Source organism: Echiichthys vipera (assembly GCF_963691815.1).
Source record: "Echiichthys vipera genome assembly, chromosome: 12".
NCBI classification, from domain to species: domain Eukaryota; kingdom Metazoa; phylum Chordata; class Actinopteri; order Perciformes; family Trachinidae; genus Echiichthys; species Echiichthys vipera.
The window spans coordinates 16,303,892-16,320,574 of NC_139837.1; the positions used below are offsets into that span (position 1 = coordinate 16,303,892).

At 41.0% G+C, this 16,683-nt stretch overlaps 1 protein-coding gene across 1 annotated transcript; it reads left to right on the forward strand.

Annotated features, from left to right (window-relative positions):
* The first annotated feature begins 1,506 nt into the window (after positions 1-1,506).
* On the forward strand, positions 1,507-16,328 carry ift43 (intraflagellar transport 43 homolog (Chlamydomonas)). The gene is made up of 9 exons (XM_083924882.1): positions 1,507-1,602; positions 4,030-4,131; positions 6,635-6,705; positions 9,435-9,470; positions 10,309-10,355; positions 14,569-14,641; positions 15,475-15,550; positions 15,688-15,750; positions 16,001-16,328. The coding sequence occupies exons 1-9, from the start codon at positions 1,537-1,539 to the stop codon at positions 16,109-16,111; spliced, it is 645 nt and encodes a 214-aa protein (XP_083781008.1). The 5' UTR covers positions 1,507-1,536; the 3' UTR covers positions 16,112-16,328.
* The last annotated feature ends 355 nt before the right edge of the window (positions 16,329-16,683 follow it).

Genomic DNA, 16,683 nt, shown 5'->3' on the forward strand with positions numbered 1-16,683 from the left:
GGGAGGGGCAGCAAGTTAAAGCCTCTGTTCGGACAATGAGATATGTGGTATTCTGGCATACATTTGATTAGACTTCAAATGCCATGTCAGATTTAAGAAAATGTGCGTAATTTGGTCAATGCGTTAGGCGTAACTCATTGATGGCACGGGTTTGTCGATAGAATATAGCGTCTCGACGGGTGAAGAGGTCATTTGTATTTTACGAATAAGACTGGAGTTAAGAAAAGTGTTGTTCTGTGCCAAATTTCGGAATTTAATCTCAATCAAGGAGCCTGATACTGACTGGGGGGTCTTTGAGTGGACTAGGCTTTAAGTTCTTGGACAATATTGACCGCATCCAAAATAAAGTTTCTAAGGAAAATCAAATGCAGATGGAAGGCCAAAGTTAACAAAAGAGATCTTGGTGCACAGGGAGCCCAAACAGCTGCTGTGATCTGCTGGATGCTGCTACCGTTCAGCTTCTCCTCAGCAACGTAAAACACACATAACAGGGACATCTAGTGGGCACCACGGGGAAACATCAGGTCCCACGTTATTACTGTCATGCTGATGAGGATATTGACTGTGACAGACCAATGCGCCAGACACAGATAATAATGATAATAATAATAATAATGATAATGTGACGGGACTCTTCTTGATTAAAGTGGGGGAAGAAAAAATAGCAAAGGCGTGGGAGTTGTGGGAAATATGCTGTTTGTTTGGGAAGAGGCAAACTCTGACTCTGCTTGTTTAGATGACATCATTTTTTTCTACTATCCCTCCCTCATTTTTTTACTGACCCAACTGGGTCAATGATTGGCCGGACCTTTCACTGCAACTGCATACTTCAGTGTGCAAGGCATGCTCTTTCTATATTTAGGAAACGAGTCACTCATTTTATAATCATGCTGAGGGTCATCATTCAGATCAAATACTTTTATTTTTATTTCTTTAAAAGGGTTTGGTTTATGGTGACACTGAGCATTGTATTTTGGTGACATAGCCTAATGGACCACTAATGCCTAGGCCATATTGGTGCTGCTTTCTCAGGACAGGATGTCCTCATTCACTGTTTCTACCTCAAGAGAAAACAAATAAACATAAGCTATGCTAGTATGGGGAGCATGTCAGGCACGGGATTTTAGATGTATTTATATAATCATCAGCATAATCAGCAGCAGCAGCATCGTAGCATAGTCCATTTATATTGACATGCATCATTTCAGTGTATCTTAGCTATCTATTTGTTTATTGATGTAGGCTAGTCAAGTCAAGTCAAGGCAACTTCATTGTCCGTTTCTTCAATATGGGCCAGACATATAGAGTAGTCGAATATCGAATATAAAAAGGGCAAAGTGCAGAATAATACAATGCATGTGAATGTAAAAGGCACTGATGAAAGAGTGTCCCTGAGTCTTTAAGTGAAGCGACCTCACGGCGACTGACCGACTGGGACGCAAACATTTCTTCTGATTGGCGTTACCATGGAGAGCGTTGCCATGTGACGCTTTTCGATAACCAGGAAGACGCTGTCCGTGGTGGTAGTGAGCATCCATGGTAGCGAGGGGGAGAGAAATGGACGACCACTTTCAGCTCGGAGATATTGGAGCGATAAAACATGTGAGTGACTCGTAGCGTAGTAAAAGGCATACGGGCTGCAGGTAACATTCATTGTGTGCTCTGTAAATGAAGTTGAGAGCATAGTGTAACGGCGCAGCGAAGCTAGCTACTTAGCTTTAAGCTAACGTAAACAACAGTAAGTGAATGAGATATTCAGATATTCAACCTACCTGTTATCAGCAAAGGAACAGTATACTTTACCGCTTATGAACAACAGCAGCTGGAAAGTTTGTCTGTTAGTTTGTAGCTGACGTTAGCTAATTGTTTTATATACTTTCTATGGTTAAAAGCCATACGACATGCACAGCTCAATGCTTTGCAGATGCTATGACACGTTACCTGGCTTTTCTTGCCCACTCCACTGAAAAACGTACACGAAGTATTCATAGTTGGGTGTATCCATATTGTAATTAAATGGCTGTTACAACTATTTTCTCTATAACGAGCAAATACTGGTGTCCTTTATTTAATGTGTACTCATAGCAGCATATTTATTGTTATTTTTCAGTACATGTTCCAGGGTAATACACAATACCAAAAATATATTTCTAAATGTAGAAATGATAGCCTAATACAATAAATTAGAATGCACAAAGGCCGTAAAACATTAACAAAGGAATAAATGATAACCCAAACAAAAACGTATGGGTTGTGCTAAATGAAGGGACTACATTTGAAATGCCTAAATCATTTAATAGTTTTTGCCAATTTATAATTTTTGAGTTTTAAGTTTCCATATGTGCTAAACATATTTGTGATGAAAACAAGACCATAACTTTAATATTTATTGTAACCTGTAACGATTCTTCAAGTATGACACTATTTCAATGCTATTAGTAATATTATGATTTCTCTAACAATGTGAATGAAAATGCCAACGCCAGCAACCAGAGGAGCCTGTTCAGTGGAAGGCTGCTCTTGCCCAAGTGTAGGACCAACAGACTGAGTGCGCCCCTGTGCGCCCCAATAATCTACTCATACATACCTGGACACTTTTCTACTTTTTTGGGCAATAACTTAATCCACGGGGCTACACGGTGGTGTAGTGGTTAGCACTGTCGCCTCACAGCAAGAAGGTCACAGGTTCGCATCCCGACCTCGGCCTTTCTGTGCGGAGTTTGCATGTTCTCCCCGTGTCTGCGTGGGTTTCCTCCGGGTTCTCCGGTTTCCTCCCACAATCCAAAGACATGCATGTGTTAGGTTAATTGATGACTCTAAAAATTGCCCGTAGGTGTGAATGGTTGTCTGTCTCTGTTCGTCTCTATGTGCCCTGTGATAGACTGGCGTCCTGTCCAGGGTGGACCCCGCCTTACGCCCGATGTCAGCTGGGATCGGCTCCAGCCCCCCGCGACCCCGACCCCGGGATAAGCGGTTGAAGATGAATGAATGAATGAACTTAATCCACCACTTAAGTGCAATAATCTAATTTTACGTTCATTACTGCCATATAGTCCTACATATTTTATCTTATACGTTTTCTCTACACTTTTATTTGACCTCTATTCTTACATCTATATTTAACTAAGAGTTTATTGTTTTACTTTCTATACGTAGTTAGCTAAGAGTTATTATCTTAAACTGTTATAGTAGATGGTATACTTTTATACCTTTTTTTAAGCTGCTGGAAATTCAATTTCCCTGCGAGAGTCATCCCTAAAGGAACAATAAAGAGAAGTCTAAGTCTTAAATAATACAGACAAACACTGCTTAGGCAATATGTTGTTATAGAAGATACATTTTAAAGTACGGTGTTACAATTCAGAATGAGTACTCCTCCTATTCATCTACATTAAACAGCTGCATCTCAAATGAACAATAAAATTATTAAGGAAGAGAACGTTAGGCATGTCCAACGGCCCGTTTAAAGAGTAATGTGCTATTTCCTTGTTATCTCTTTCTCTAACCAGGGCTTAATTTAGATCTGTCAGTGAGGTAGACCTTGAGTTTACAATTTTCTACTAATGGTGGGTGTTTTGCTTATGACTATGCTATCAATTTCTTTTAAAAAAAGCGTTTTCTATTTTATATCTGTTGTTGTTTGGTTAATACATCCAAATAATGCATTTGAAAGTAAAATTCAGTAGATTTTATTCAGTAAAATATATTTCAGTAGAATTATGTTTACATGTTGAATAATGCTCCTAACATGTGCAAAAAGAAAAATGTCATCCCCACATCTACATAGTGCGACTTCACAGAATTGGGAGTCACGAAGCAAAAGCATACTAAACACCAAACTTCTGAAAGTGGAATAACCTGAACTTCTGTTTTTTGAAGTCCATGCAGGCAGCATTTGGTTGGCTCATTAGATGGCACCGTTAAAGCAAAGCCAAACCACAAAGTCTTTGGTAGTCATTGGAACTGCCATCTTCTGGTTTTATGAAATCAAAATCTATTTTCCATTTTCAAATTATGCACATTTCCCAGGTTACAAAGTCTGGACGAAGAGCTCGCCTTGCAGCAGATCAATCAACGCTTGAAGATTCTCGTCATGTGAGAAAGTCCTCCACATCTGCTTCAATGGGAGAAGTATGTGAACATGCAATAATAGATAGTTAATGCATGTTATGAATTCACCTCACAATAGTCTTCATCAATATGCACTTTGATTTTTTCTCAAACATGACTCACAGGAGGACGAGGAGGTAGGTAGCATGACAAGAGCGGTGACTTTGCATGGCTTCTGCTGAAAATGCTCCAGACATTAACCTTATACCATTTACAGTAGTCTTTGTTTCAAAAACACTGGTCTGTTATCATGACTTAAAGTCATTGTTTGCTGTTTGGATTTAATATCCAGGCTTGTTGAGACACACAGTACCAGCTGGACATTTCATGGTATAACGTTTTAAAGTTTTTATGCAGAGAAATTCCAGTTGCCATTTTCCTACTTCAGCAGGTTTTAAATCTGTTCCAAAACAGTGCCTGTAGCTGCTCTCCATTTATTGTCATGTGTGTATTGGATCTGATTAGCTTGCATGAAATGTTTTGAAGCAAGCTCTAAAACCCTTTTTGAGCTGAAAACCTTTTAGATGTTCGCTTGTAAATTGTCTAATTGAAAAACAAGCAGTTTACATCCCTAAAATCCCCATGACTCTACCAACAATTTTCATAAATTCTCCCCTTATACTGCCTAATGTGACATCAATCGCTTTAAGTCTTGCTGTCGTAAAGTTTCCTCAGTGATGTCTGCCTCTTAAAACATGTTGGTGGCATGTTAATGTTACTAAATTTAGACTAAATATAGGGCAAACATATATAAGAGAAGTCAGAAGTGACAGATGAAATACTACAAAGAATTTAACTACACTGTCACTTGCATTTATGGAATCAGTCATGTCTCCTAGATTGGCAAACTATGAACCAGTCAACATTCCCAAAGCAAAACATTCCAGCGATGCTTTTGCTTTAGGCTAATCTTCCCAAATTTGGCCAACTTCCCTAATGTATGAACCAGTATTCTCGTGCCCTCTCTGACCTGCTGTGCACATGCAATACATTTTTCCAGAGTGTCGTGCGACTGGGTGGGTTTATTTGCAGTCTTCGTTTATCAACCCTGGCCTCTTCTGCCTAAAATACCCAACTGATTGGTCACATTCCTGACATCCTTTTGAACAAAGACTCATTTGCTTTTATGGGCTCATAGGGTTTGGCCACCACAAGTCCCCTACCCTAGAGACCATCAGAGAATCCTGAATTAGAAACTACGACAGCTAAGTTAATTGCCTTAACAGCCATAACTGTTTAACTACAACTGTGAGGATCATATTTGGTCATGAAGAATTCAAGGCACATATTTGTTTGGTTTCTCAGGACACTTATGATCCTCTCCATTTTTGTAGAGTTAAATCACTGTCACAGGATGAATTTATTACACTCAAAGACACTTGACCTTACTATCTTGTCTCTCATGAAAATTGTTCATTGTCAGAAATACCAAACATCAGAGGGATTTCACATCACTTGAAGGATTTCATTTAAAATGTTATTCAAAAATGACTCACTTGTCACTATTGTAACCCCCTTTGCTCTTAATAAAGAGACAGTAACTAATTACACAAAGTTGAGGGAGCTTGTTCAGCCTCAGCTCTCTCGATTAATGGTAATATACAGCGGAGCAGAGTGGCTCCCCCTCCCTCTGCCCTGCTTAATGGTGACATTCAGATTTATAAATGGCTTTGGTGAAGGAACCAGCCATGAAAGATTATTTCCTCTTTTATCATAAACGAAAGGAATTCTTCACGAGCACTTTGTCCTCTGCAGACCCAATTTAGTAATGAGAAATGTTGTGCCTTTTTTTTTCCTAATTCATTTGTCTAGTACCCACCCTTGTGTGCTCTGAGGAATTCATTCATTCAAGTGCTGGTCTCAGGCTCCCGGTCTCAGGATCGAGACGCATACTCCGTTTACTATTTTCAGAATCAAAGAATGAGAGGGAGAGGGTCACTTTTTTCCTGTGGATCTATTTTAGGTTCAAACTTACAGGCCACAGCGGTTCCCACACTCTGCTCCATAGGTTCTGGTGCTGGAAATGGACAGTATTGAAAACTGTAATAATAAACAAAACAATGGAGTGCATATAGATGACTGTGGTGCACATACCAAGCATGTTGTTTACTGTACAGGATGTTTTTGGTAGCTTGCAACTTATATGTTGGGAGTACAGGATTTGAGGACAACCTTAGCAGGACAATTACACTTGAATTGTATTGTCTTTTACCTAGTACGTAGGAATTTTTCTGTTGTAGAAAAGAGGGCCACCACATTTCCACTTTAAAAACAGATTTTGAGATTTTGTACTTGCATATTCCTATAGCCCATTCACCACTATGTCAAACAGGTGTTGATCTAACAAAACAGCCCAATGATTATGAAAAAAAAAAAAACATTACACAAACGTGATATTTATGTGCATTATCTTCCAAGTTTAAAGCCTAATTGGATAGCATACTAATTTGATTTGTTTATCTTAAGTGGGAGTGGGTAAACATTCAATGAAGCTGTTTGCTATTAAAGTTCTCTCTTCTCCCAGGGCCCTCCTCCCAAACCGACCCGGCGGCAGGGTGGCTGGGCAGAAGAAAACTCTGGCTCTGGTTCTGCCAAGTATGTATCTTCACCTTTTCCTCCATCTCCTGCGAAGGCGGAGACTGTGAGCCGTGGTCCCAGCGTTATGTGTTATTAATGAACTCTCATGCTGTTGAATGAGCTTATTTATCAGTGCATATTTGGCACTCAGGCTGTGAATCAACAAGGTTAGAGGGAGCCTGTCTGAGCAGGCAACTCTCCATTCATCTTCATCTGTGAGCAAGGCGGTAATTGACATGGTTAATGCATCAGCCACAGGAGGGCACTGTTAGTCAGCTAGCCACTTCATCACAGGGGTTCAAGCCACTTAATCACCCCTTACCACTGCAGTCTGCTCTTTACACGGGGAGCACAACATGGAGAGTTCATGAAATATTTGGAACAGATGGAAGGTGTTTGCCAGGTACTAGCAAATCTAAATCTAAATACTATACATGACTAAATCAACACAAGACTATTTTATTGTAGTGTGGAAATATCTCTCCTGTCTTCTCTCCCACCTGCCACTGTGCTTCTTTTTTCAGTCTCAGTGGAGGTGAAGGCACAGGAGATGCATTGAAGTGAACAGGCTGAGTCAATTCTGCTTATTTGCGTAGTTTACTGCATCGTTAGTGCAAGCAGGGAAAACAGCGAACTCAATAGATCTTTCCTTTCTCACAGAAGGTCAGCGTGTCGCTTCTCTGCTTTTGCGTAACCCAGCTTGATTCCCAGTCTCAAAGCGATTGAAATACAGGAGGTGTAAAAGGGGTTTGCGCGTGCATTGATCCTCTCTGAAACAAAGTAAGTAATGGTCCCCCCTGGAACCAGCAAGGACTTTTCCCTTCAATGTCACCCCTCATGCTCAATCACCGCCGCCCTCCTCCCACTAATCCCAGCGCAGAAATCCCGGGATTTGTCGATCTATCACTTCTAATTGACACTAAATGATCTGTCAGTTTATTGATGAACCTTTGAAACCAGGTTGTCACAATATATTTTATCCCTAACAACTTTTTCCAGACAGTTTTACCATGTCTATCGCTTTGCCTTACATGAGTCTTAATCAAGGGGCCTGTAATGTGTCTTAAGTGTCGCCACCCCCGCCCCCCAGACAGGACACAGTCCAAGGGCAGGCAGGTAGGTTCCCTCAGCTCCTCTCTGCCCTGTCTGGTTGAATTCTAGTACCTTAAAGGCTGTTGATCTACTCTCAGAGAGCATGGATAAGACAGACTAAACAGGAGTAAATATTCTAAACAGAGATTAGACTAGTTAGCTTATTGTGTTTCATGCCAGTCTTACTTTTATTTAATATTTCCATATTAAAAAAAAGATTCTGTAATAATGTTCCCCTTGTTCTGATACACCTAACAATTACGTCATAACTTAAATGTATGTATGTGTTCAAATTGACAGTTGACGTGTGATCAGGGTACAAAATGAGCACCACCCATTAGCCAGATGCTGGTAAAATAGGCAAGTGGATGGAAGTTTTGCTTCACTCACCAGCAAAAAAACAGTAGTAATGTATTGAGTGGCTTTTAAAATATGAACATTACTAGCAATTTAACCGTAGTACAAAAACAAACAAAATTTGCACCCCGTGTGTGATGTAAAATGGTATTCAGATTTCCTTAAGGCGTGATGCCTAGCTTTTTGTGCAAGTTTTATTTTTTGGAGTTGAGTTTGTTTGCCTTAATTGAAATCCTCTGATTGTCAAGTCAATTTTATTTATGTAACCCAAAGTCTCAAATCAAATTAGCCTTAAAAGCTTTACACCCTATACAGAAAACTGTTAATTGGAGAAAAAGGAAGCATCCTCATTAAGAACGAGGGATTCCTTGGAATTGACTTAGAAACTTTAATTCATTTTGTGCTTGTTTACAGGAGGCTTGCCTTTTTCTTTAGTGACGTCTATGTTGCATTATTGCTATAGGAGCCCCTGAACACTGACATTAGTGTGCAGTGATTTTAATGGACATGGATCCAACATGCATACTTGTATATTATAAAATGCACCTCTTTTATTATTTGTTTTTTTATACATATACATATATTTATCTATTTATTTAAAGGTATGTATTTATTTAACATCAATTGCTACTTGGTTTTTGGCAGTATGAAAGGATGAAAATGACAGCAAGGAAAAGATGTATGTTGCTATACTGGATGTATTGGTTTTAAAACCAATAGGGGGCACTACTCAACCAGGAGAACTAGCAAGAGCACTTTGCATCATGAGAAAAGATTAAAACATATAAACTTATACACATTTTTAGGCTACACATTAAAACACACAAAAACTTACTCCGCTTTAATTCTTTTCTCATGTTATATGATGACTGACGTGGTGAAATACGTAATGGGTAAAACATAATGTTTTGTTTTTTGGTCTGGTGTGATTGCTGCCTTTCTTAAAATAGAAAGTGTCAAAACATGGTATTTTGGTGTCTGGCATGCTCTGCTCAAGCTGAGCTGTGTAAATGGAGAGAAGTCTGAAAATAGCTGCATAAGCCAGCAGGAGACGAGTCTGAGAAAACTGAGAGGAGAAAACATAACTACTGTAGACCCCAATGCGTCTGATTTAGCAGAATTACGATCATTGGATACAGACAGAGAGTATGTATGCATTGAATACCTCTGTGCTAGGAAGAATAAGATTATTGACATATGTCTTTGGGTTTTGTGCTAAGCATTGTTTCAAGGGAAAATGTAATCTAAGTGTGGCATTTCATTTGTCTAACATTTGTTTTTTTCCTGCTGTTATACAGATCTTCAAGAAGACCTGCAGCTGAAGACTTGGAAGAGTAAGTTCACTCAGCCACCACCTCTATATTTGATTGTACTCCTGCAGTAGTTGATTTTATTCAATGCCAGTTACATTTTTGCAGGTATTTTGTGTATTGTTAAAAACAAGTCATTAAAGTTTAAATGTTTGTTCCCTTTGCAGTAAAGTGGAAATAATAACGTACTCTAAGATTGTCCTTGGTTGCAACTGATCCTTGCCTTCCAAGAACAATCACTTAACATGATTAAAAACCAGCGTGACTGAGTTGTCATCACTTTTATTGCTGTTAGGAGCCAAGTTTTCCTGTTATTCTATTTTTTCTCCTCACCCTCCCTCACATCATTCTGTGACTAGAATAGACATCATGAGGAGAGGCAGGTAGAGGACGAAGTCGTCTATGTTTTACTCATCATCGCAGTTGGAGCCCGGTCTCTGAGTGGCTGCAGTGAGAAAGAGGCTCTGTCTGTAAAGTTGTTACCCTGCAGAAAAATCCCTTATGTTGTGCTTCTGTCACAAGCGTCTCAGTCAAACTTATTCAGACTGCTGCTCCAGCTGGGTTATTTTTCTTTTTTAAATCCTAGAGGTGATCTTGTCTAAGGCTGAAAGGCTGGTCACCCAGACAGCACAGCGGCGTCTCATTGCCCCATCAGTGTCTTTTGGCAGAGACAACTGTTCAAAAGTCCAGTCAGACTGTAGCAAGTGTCTTGACTACCATGAGAGAAAGACAAAACACAGGCCCATCATCAAAGCAAAGTAGCCCAGGGGCCAACTCACTCACTCCCTGTGATGACCTCACCGTTGGACTGCATTTTGAAAGCATTAAATAATTCATACTCCCACACTTCCTGTTTCTACAGCCGCCGCCTGCGACCACAAACTCCCCAGGGATCAGATGATGAAGGAGGTAAGAGCACCCTCACTATCCCCCACTCTGTGTCCCTCCTCACAGGCAAACAGGAGCCCTCCAGTTCCTGCCCAGCACATTCATCCTCTGGAAGTAGAGCAGATAAGCAGGCAGTCAGATCATCGCTTTTCACTGATGCTCACACCATATTTCTCCTTGAATTCAGCATGGATTCAGGTGTTAGAACTCTGCCTGTGTGTTCCTCCTTTGACCAGTGTGGGACACCGGCCAGTGTGTGTGCATGGCCCCTTTGGTGAAAATGACAAGTGAATATGCTCATGAGGTTAGATTCATAGAGAATGTCGTGGTGGGATTTAAGTGTTTCCCTCACCTCCTAGAGCGACATTGTTAGTCACAAACACACCCACATGCACACACAAAGTGTCAGGCAGGTGCCGTTGAATACAGATTGAGCAGTTACTGAGTCACCTGAGGGCCCAACTCTGCTCACAAACAATATCAGGAGTGAGGGGGGAAATTTCAGCTAAACCCTGCCTAGAATAATTGTTCTGTTTTGCGGCGCATGGCAGCTGGGGAAATAGGGTCAAATTGCCTTAGTAAAGATAGGTTAGCAGCATGAAATACTCAACTGACAATACTGAAGGACTTATACACATTAGTGTCTGCAGTAGTATTGAGTACCATTAACCATTAAGAACAAATAAACAAATACCTTATTGTTTAAACCCTTTATCTACAGTATGCATATTATAACTTGGTCTAAAAATGTCCATCGTAATGTTTCTAAATTCAGAGTATTGCAATACATAATGATGATGATAAGAATAGGAAGAAGAATGACACATAATTTATATAACTCAAAACAAAGTTACACAGGTGATGAATTACAAAAATGAAAAAGAAATGTGTCAAATGTCTTTTTAGTTTATTCAAATATTTAACTTTTTTGTCATGGGAAAGGTGACTGATGATAAAGAGTCGGTCACATTATTTTAATATGGAGATAAAGTAAACAATTACATTTAATTATCACTCAGCCCTATTGTAAATGTTGCAATATCTTTGTGTATTTTATACTTTTATATATTGTGAAGTTTAAATGTATTGATTCATCACATGAAGTGCAGGGGTGTAACGGTCCATCAATCTGAATCGATATATTGAATGACTGGTCACTAAGACAACTATTCTTTGTACTTAAAATAATCGTTTGTTTTTTTATTTAAATGTCTGGAAGAGAAGAGTTTTAAAAGGATCAAATCATATTTAAGTTGCTTTTTGTGAGTTGATATAAATGTAACTCTATTTTATTGATGTCATTTTATTAGAAGGGTATATGTTATCATCTCATATTGATCACAGACACCTCAATTGAATCTAAATTGTATTGTGGCAGACTTTGTGATATCAGTGACTCATGTATATACTAATACTTTATATTATAATACTGTACGTCTCTTTTACATTTTATGTACACACGCACACATAGGGTATATTGTATATCACTGTATAGTATGCAATGGCTCAAATGGAAAGTCCACAGGTTTGGTTCTCTTGCAGTAAATGCCGCCGGAAAGATTATTACTCTGTGGAGGGAGACCTCTTAATACAAAGCCGGAGGCAGGGCCATTGGAAATTACAGTGCTGAGGGTTAGTGAGATAGCCCCTGCGATCTTGATTATGTCCCTTACCCTTATCCCTTATGTCCACTGGCTACAAGCAGAGAGAGAGAGAGGGAGTGGGAGAGGGAGAGAGAGAGAGAGAGAGAGAGAGAGCGAGCTAGAAGGCTAACCCAGTTCCCTGCTCCCATCTTCCCATCAGGTACCCCCACAGCCTCCTGCTGGTCACTTAAAATAGCAACAGTATTGCAAAAAACACCCTTCTGTTTCACGTCTCACTGTCTCACTCTTAGCCGGTGATGTGTTGAATATTGTCCCCCGTAAGCCTTTCAAATGGATTCTGTGCCCAGGTAATCGTTTCACTGGACCCCTGCGTAGATTACAGGCGCCCAAGTGATGTGGAGAGACGTCCTGTTCTCAAAAGTCGCTGACTGGCAATTGCCTGCCGGGAGTATGTCTACATTCACAGCAAATTATCCCCTTTTGATATTTACATGCTTCAGCGAGGGGGCCAGATGCAACCGTGTAATAAGGATACACTTGGCCCGCTCGCTGCCAGACAAAAGCCACCTTGATACATGTCCAGCCAAGGGAAGGAAGTGAGTGTCGGTAATGTGTGCTGCCGAGGAGAGACAGCTCCTTCTGATGGAGCTGCCCTTTGCGTCAGGAGAAAACACTGGCTTGTTTGCGGCTGCTTTGATGCCCCACTTGACCTCCAGTAATGGGTTGAATTTGAAGCTCATTTAAAAATGTTGTTCCCTTTTTCACTTAATAATAGACTTTGCATATAGACAACATATGCCTCCGTGCTTCACATTGAACTCTCACGGACTGTGTTAATAGTACATTACTGGCTGAAATGAAAAGGCGTGTGTGTGGACAGATAGACAACCTAGAAAGCTGTTTGCAAAGAGCCGGACGGCGAGGCTTTTTGATGTCATTGCACTAAGACCATTAAATTTGATTGGGAGTCCAGGGGGGACGGATTCTGCTGAACGCTGTGCTTTGTAAATGAGAGGACAAAGTGTCACCGGAGCCTCATGAATATGAAATACCTGCGCCCGCATTTATTTGGATATCAGAAACACAGATGAATCTTGTCAGCGGCTAAACGAGCATGGCATTTTTAATTTGGTTTAATTAAAAAAGAGAAAGAAATAAGTTATCAACAGAGGGTGAGCTTTTGTTATCTACTGAAAGTTGATAGGTTAGGTTTTGAAGTTATTTTGTGAGAAATATGTTCGAAATCAAAATCATTTCTCTTAATCTCAACAGCCCATAACTTTTTATGGAGAAATGAAATATATAGTGTTCCATCAGAGATCGATGTTTCTTTAACTCCAGTTTATTTTCAGGAGTAATTTTGAAGGAATGGTGACATAGATGGCAAGATATTTCCTCACATCAGATGCACACTTCCATCTCCTCACCTCTATTTAGCTCCTCTATTGACTTTCCCCTCAGGGTGCAGTACTGTGGTTAGAGATTACTGACGACCCTCTTCCTGCAGTCCAGCTCTCTCTTTTTCTCTCTGCATCTGTCTGTTCCTCTCTACACTTTGCTTCCACTCTGTCTCTCTCCGTCTCTCTCACTGTCAACACTCAGCTGTAAAGCTAATAAGGGTGTGCAGTCAGTCTGATGTAGTAGTATAGTATAGTGTTCAAGAAATCCACATCACACCCAAAGTTAACACACTTTTTATGAAGGCAGGGAAGCCAGTAAAGTTTTGGGCAGCTATCTGTACCACACAAACATGTACTGTTGACATGATACACTTTATTTTAAAGAATTGCTTTTGTGAAACAGTTCTTCCTCATTGATTGTTGTGTACATTCCTCTTTAGCTATATGGTCACCTTTAGATTACAGATGTCATCACACAATAAAGGGCTTTTTATATCTTCATTCATTAATCCGATATTTCTATATCCCTCATTATGCCTCTTTTATTTCCCTGCTCCAACAAATGTCCATCTGAAAAATGCTGTGAAAGTTTGCCCTGTCCTTCTTGGGAGTGGAGCCATCCTCTGTCCTGTTGCGTTTTGCCAATTAAAGTGGGTTCCCACTGTTTGAGCAGCGGGTTGGCGGCTCCTGGCACTGCACATCCTGCCAGGCCGCACTGTGACTTCCGACCCCACACAGATGGGCCCGCAAGCAAATACTCTTGCACATGGCTGGATGCCGCCCCAGTCGGAGTGGCAGAGTGGACATGGAGGTCGGCCTACCGGCCACTGTGGGTCTTGGGGGTGGGCAGCGCTGACAGGGCCCAAATGCTAAGGTAGCAGGGGGTGCTTTCTGGGGAGCCCCTGGCCAGCGCCCCTCTCACAGCAGGAAGAGCTGACGCCTTGCCTCCTGAATATTCATGGCCGCATGGCTATTGTGACAGGGCAGCTCTTATGAGGATGTAGCTAGAGAGAGAGAGGGAGGGGAGGAAGTGCCCCGCAAACATGCTCACACATACACATTCACACAAACACTTCTAGCAGACATACACAGGGGATTTACTGTATTTTTCATAAATTATTCTGTCATTTGGCTGCCAATCAGATTTTCAAATGTTGACGTCTCCAAAATGTTATTAAATCGTCTGTAAATTGTAACACTCTGTAATTGTCTCTTTTTCTCGGATTTTAGATATTCCAGTGATTCCAGACCTTGAAGATGCACAGGAAGAAGATCTCACCATGCAAATTGCAGCTCCACCAATGTACTGTAGTGGCGCCCTTAAACTTTTAGAAACAAATCCTTATGAGTCAGGATGCACACACACACACACACACACACACACACACACACACACACACACACACACACACACACACACACACACACACACACACACACACACACACACACACAGCATGTCCCCTGACCCATGTTTGACAGTTGACCTCTGGCCGTGCACAGGAAAATAGATCAGTAGCCTGCTCTGGTGACTTTGATGGTTACCTGCTCTCCACTCGTGCCATTGTAGAGTGTCTTGCTTTATCCGGCTGAAATGGAGAAATAACAGTTGGGTGTGATTTATGCAACTCTTTTACAGGGTCTCTACTAACCGGGCCCTTTGATTTACAGGGCAGTGAGAGACACGCCGACATGTGTCGAATATGTAGCAAGGCTATGACAGCGGTGGAGGTTATTAGGCTGGGGCTTGCTCTCTGTGCGAGATAATATCCACATTGAACTCATTGCGGGGGCAATGTAGCGTGTAATGTGCAGTAAGTAGGACTGGCATGCACTGCTAGGCCCCGGCCACTTTGAGAGCCCCCCCACTTAATTCCAACCCACAGATAAGCAGCTGGGTTTCAATTTGAAGCGTTTACCACTTGGCAACCATCTCCTGCTCTCTGTGGTCTTTGCTTGACGTCTTTGAGCTTCATTGTGCACAAACTTCTACAAAACCACTTCTTAGTCTTTGTTTGCATGTATGAAAGCACTGCAGTGAGGATGGCTACTGTTTTTATGTGACCTGTTGTCCTGATGATTGAAATGCATTTCTGTTAGTCTGAGGCCTATTTTGACTTTCTGTCCCCCTGTTAGCATCCAGGCGAGCCGGGTAATGACCTACAGAGATCTGGACAATGATCTGAAGTATTATTCTGCGTTCCAGACCCTAGTAAGTCAAGGACATTTATTTTTATATCTCTTTTATATTTCTACCTCTCTTCTTGTCAAGGTGGTCCATTTAATTTTGCAACCAACATCACTTCTGTTTGTGCAAGCTAAGTGAATTTTACTGCGATCTTTCTTCAGGATGGAGAGATTGACTTGAAGCTCCTCACCAAGGTTTTAGTGCCAGAACAGGAGGTGAAAGAGGTGAGTGAGTTTTTAGTAAATATAGCTTGTGAGCTCCCAGCGAATGCCAGTCCAGATGTTTCTAGAGCACCAGGGGAGGTTGCCACTCGGTCTCCCAGGTAATCAAGATTTATGATGTGTACATTAACACCCTCTGCTCTCCTTCCCCTATTTTCCTCTCTTTGCTCCCTCTGTTTCTCATGCTCTCTTTCATGGTATGTCTCCCTCTGTCTCTGTAATTCCTCTGTTCTTCCTCTCTTCTGCTCTGCAGGATGATGTGAGCTGGGACTGGGATCATCTGTTTACAGAAGTGTCCTCAGAGCTGCTGATGGAATGGGATCAAGGAGAGAGTGAGGAGCAGGCCGCGTTGCCTGTAACATGAGGAGGAGGTTTGGACTGGGACTTTAAAGTGCTCCAGTGGGAACTTGGTGAATGTCCGTTACACAGAAGGGCCAGTGACTTTGGTTATAGTAACTTTAATTACTGTTTGTTATCCAGAATTTATATTTTGTAAAATGTGTTTCTGTTATTTTCTAAATAAAGTTCACTGTGCAGTGAACAGCAGTGTTGTCTTACCCTGTCTTTGTTTAGGTTTTTGCAACTTCACCCTTTTTTGTTTGTTTCCTTCTAACTTAAACAGCCAAAAGGCAAACTGAATTTGTTTGAAAAGCTCCTCTGAAACAAGCTGTTACAGATAAAAATGCCCTCCCTGTACTGCCATCATTATCAACACCCGCATACAAGTCCAAGGTTGATAATCAGCTAAGCTGAAATCCAGTTGATTGTCTTCAAATTAACATTCCTCATTAAAGCCTACAACCTTATTGTTATTGACTGTGCCATTGACTTTATCTTCCAGGTCTTCGATAGGAGCAGCACCTTCTTCACTATTATCTCAAATGTATTGAACAGAGTTCCTATTGACACCTGGGGGATTAGCATACATTATACCTT

Coding starts and splice junctions, on each gene's coding strand:
- ift43 (XM_083924882.1), top strand. CDS start 1,537: ATGGTAGCGAGGGGGAGAGAAATGGACGACCACTTTCAGCTCGGAGAT. Junction 10,356..14,568: donor GGGATCAGATGATGAAGGAG/GTAAGAGCACCC, acceptor CTCGGATTTTAG/ATATTCCAGTGATTCCAGAC. Junction 15,551..15,687: donor ATTCTGCGTTCCAGACCCTA/GTAAGTCAAGGA, acceptor ATCTTTCTTCAG/GATGGAGAGATTGACTTGAA.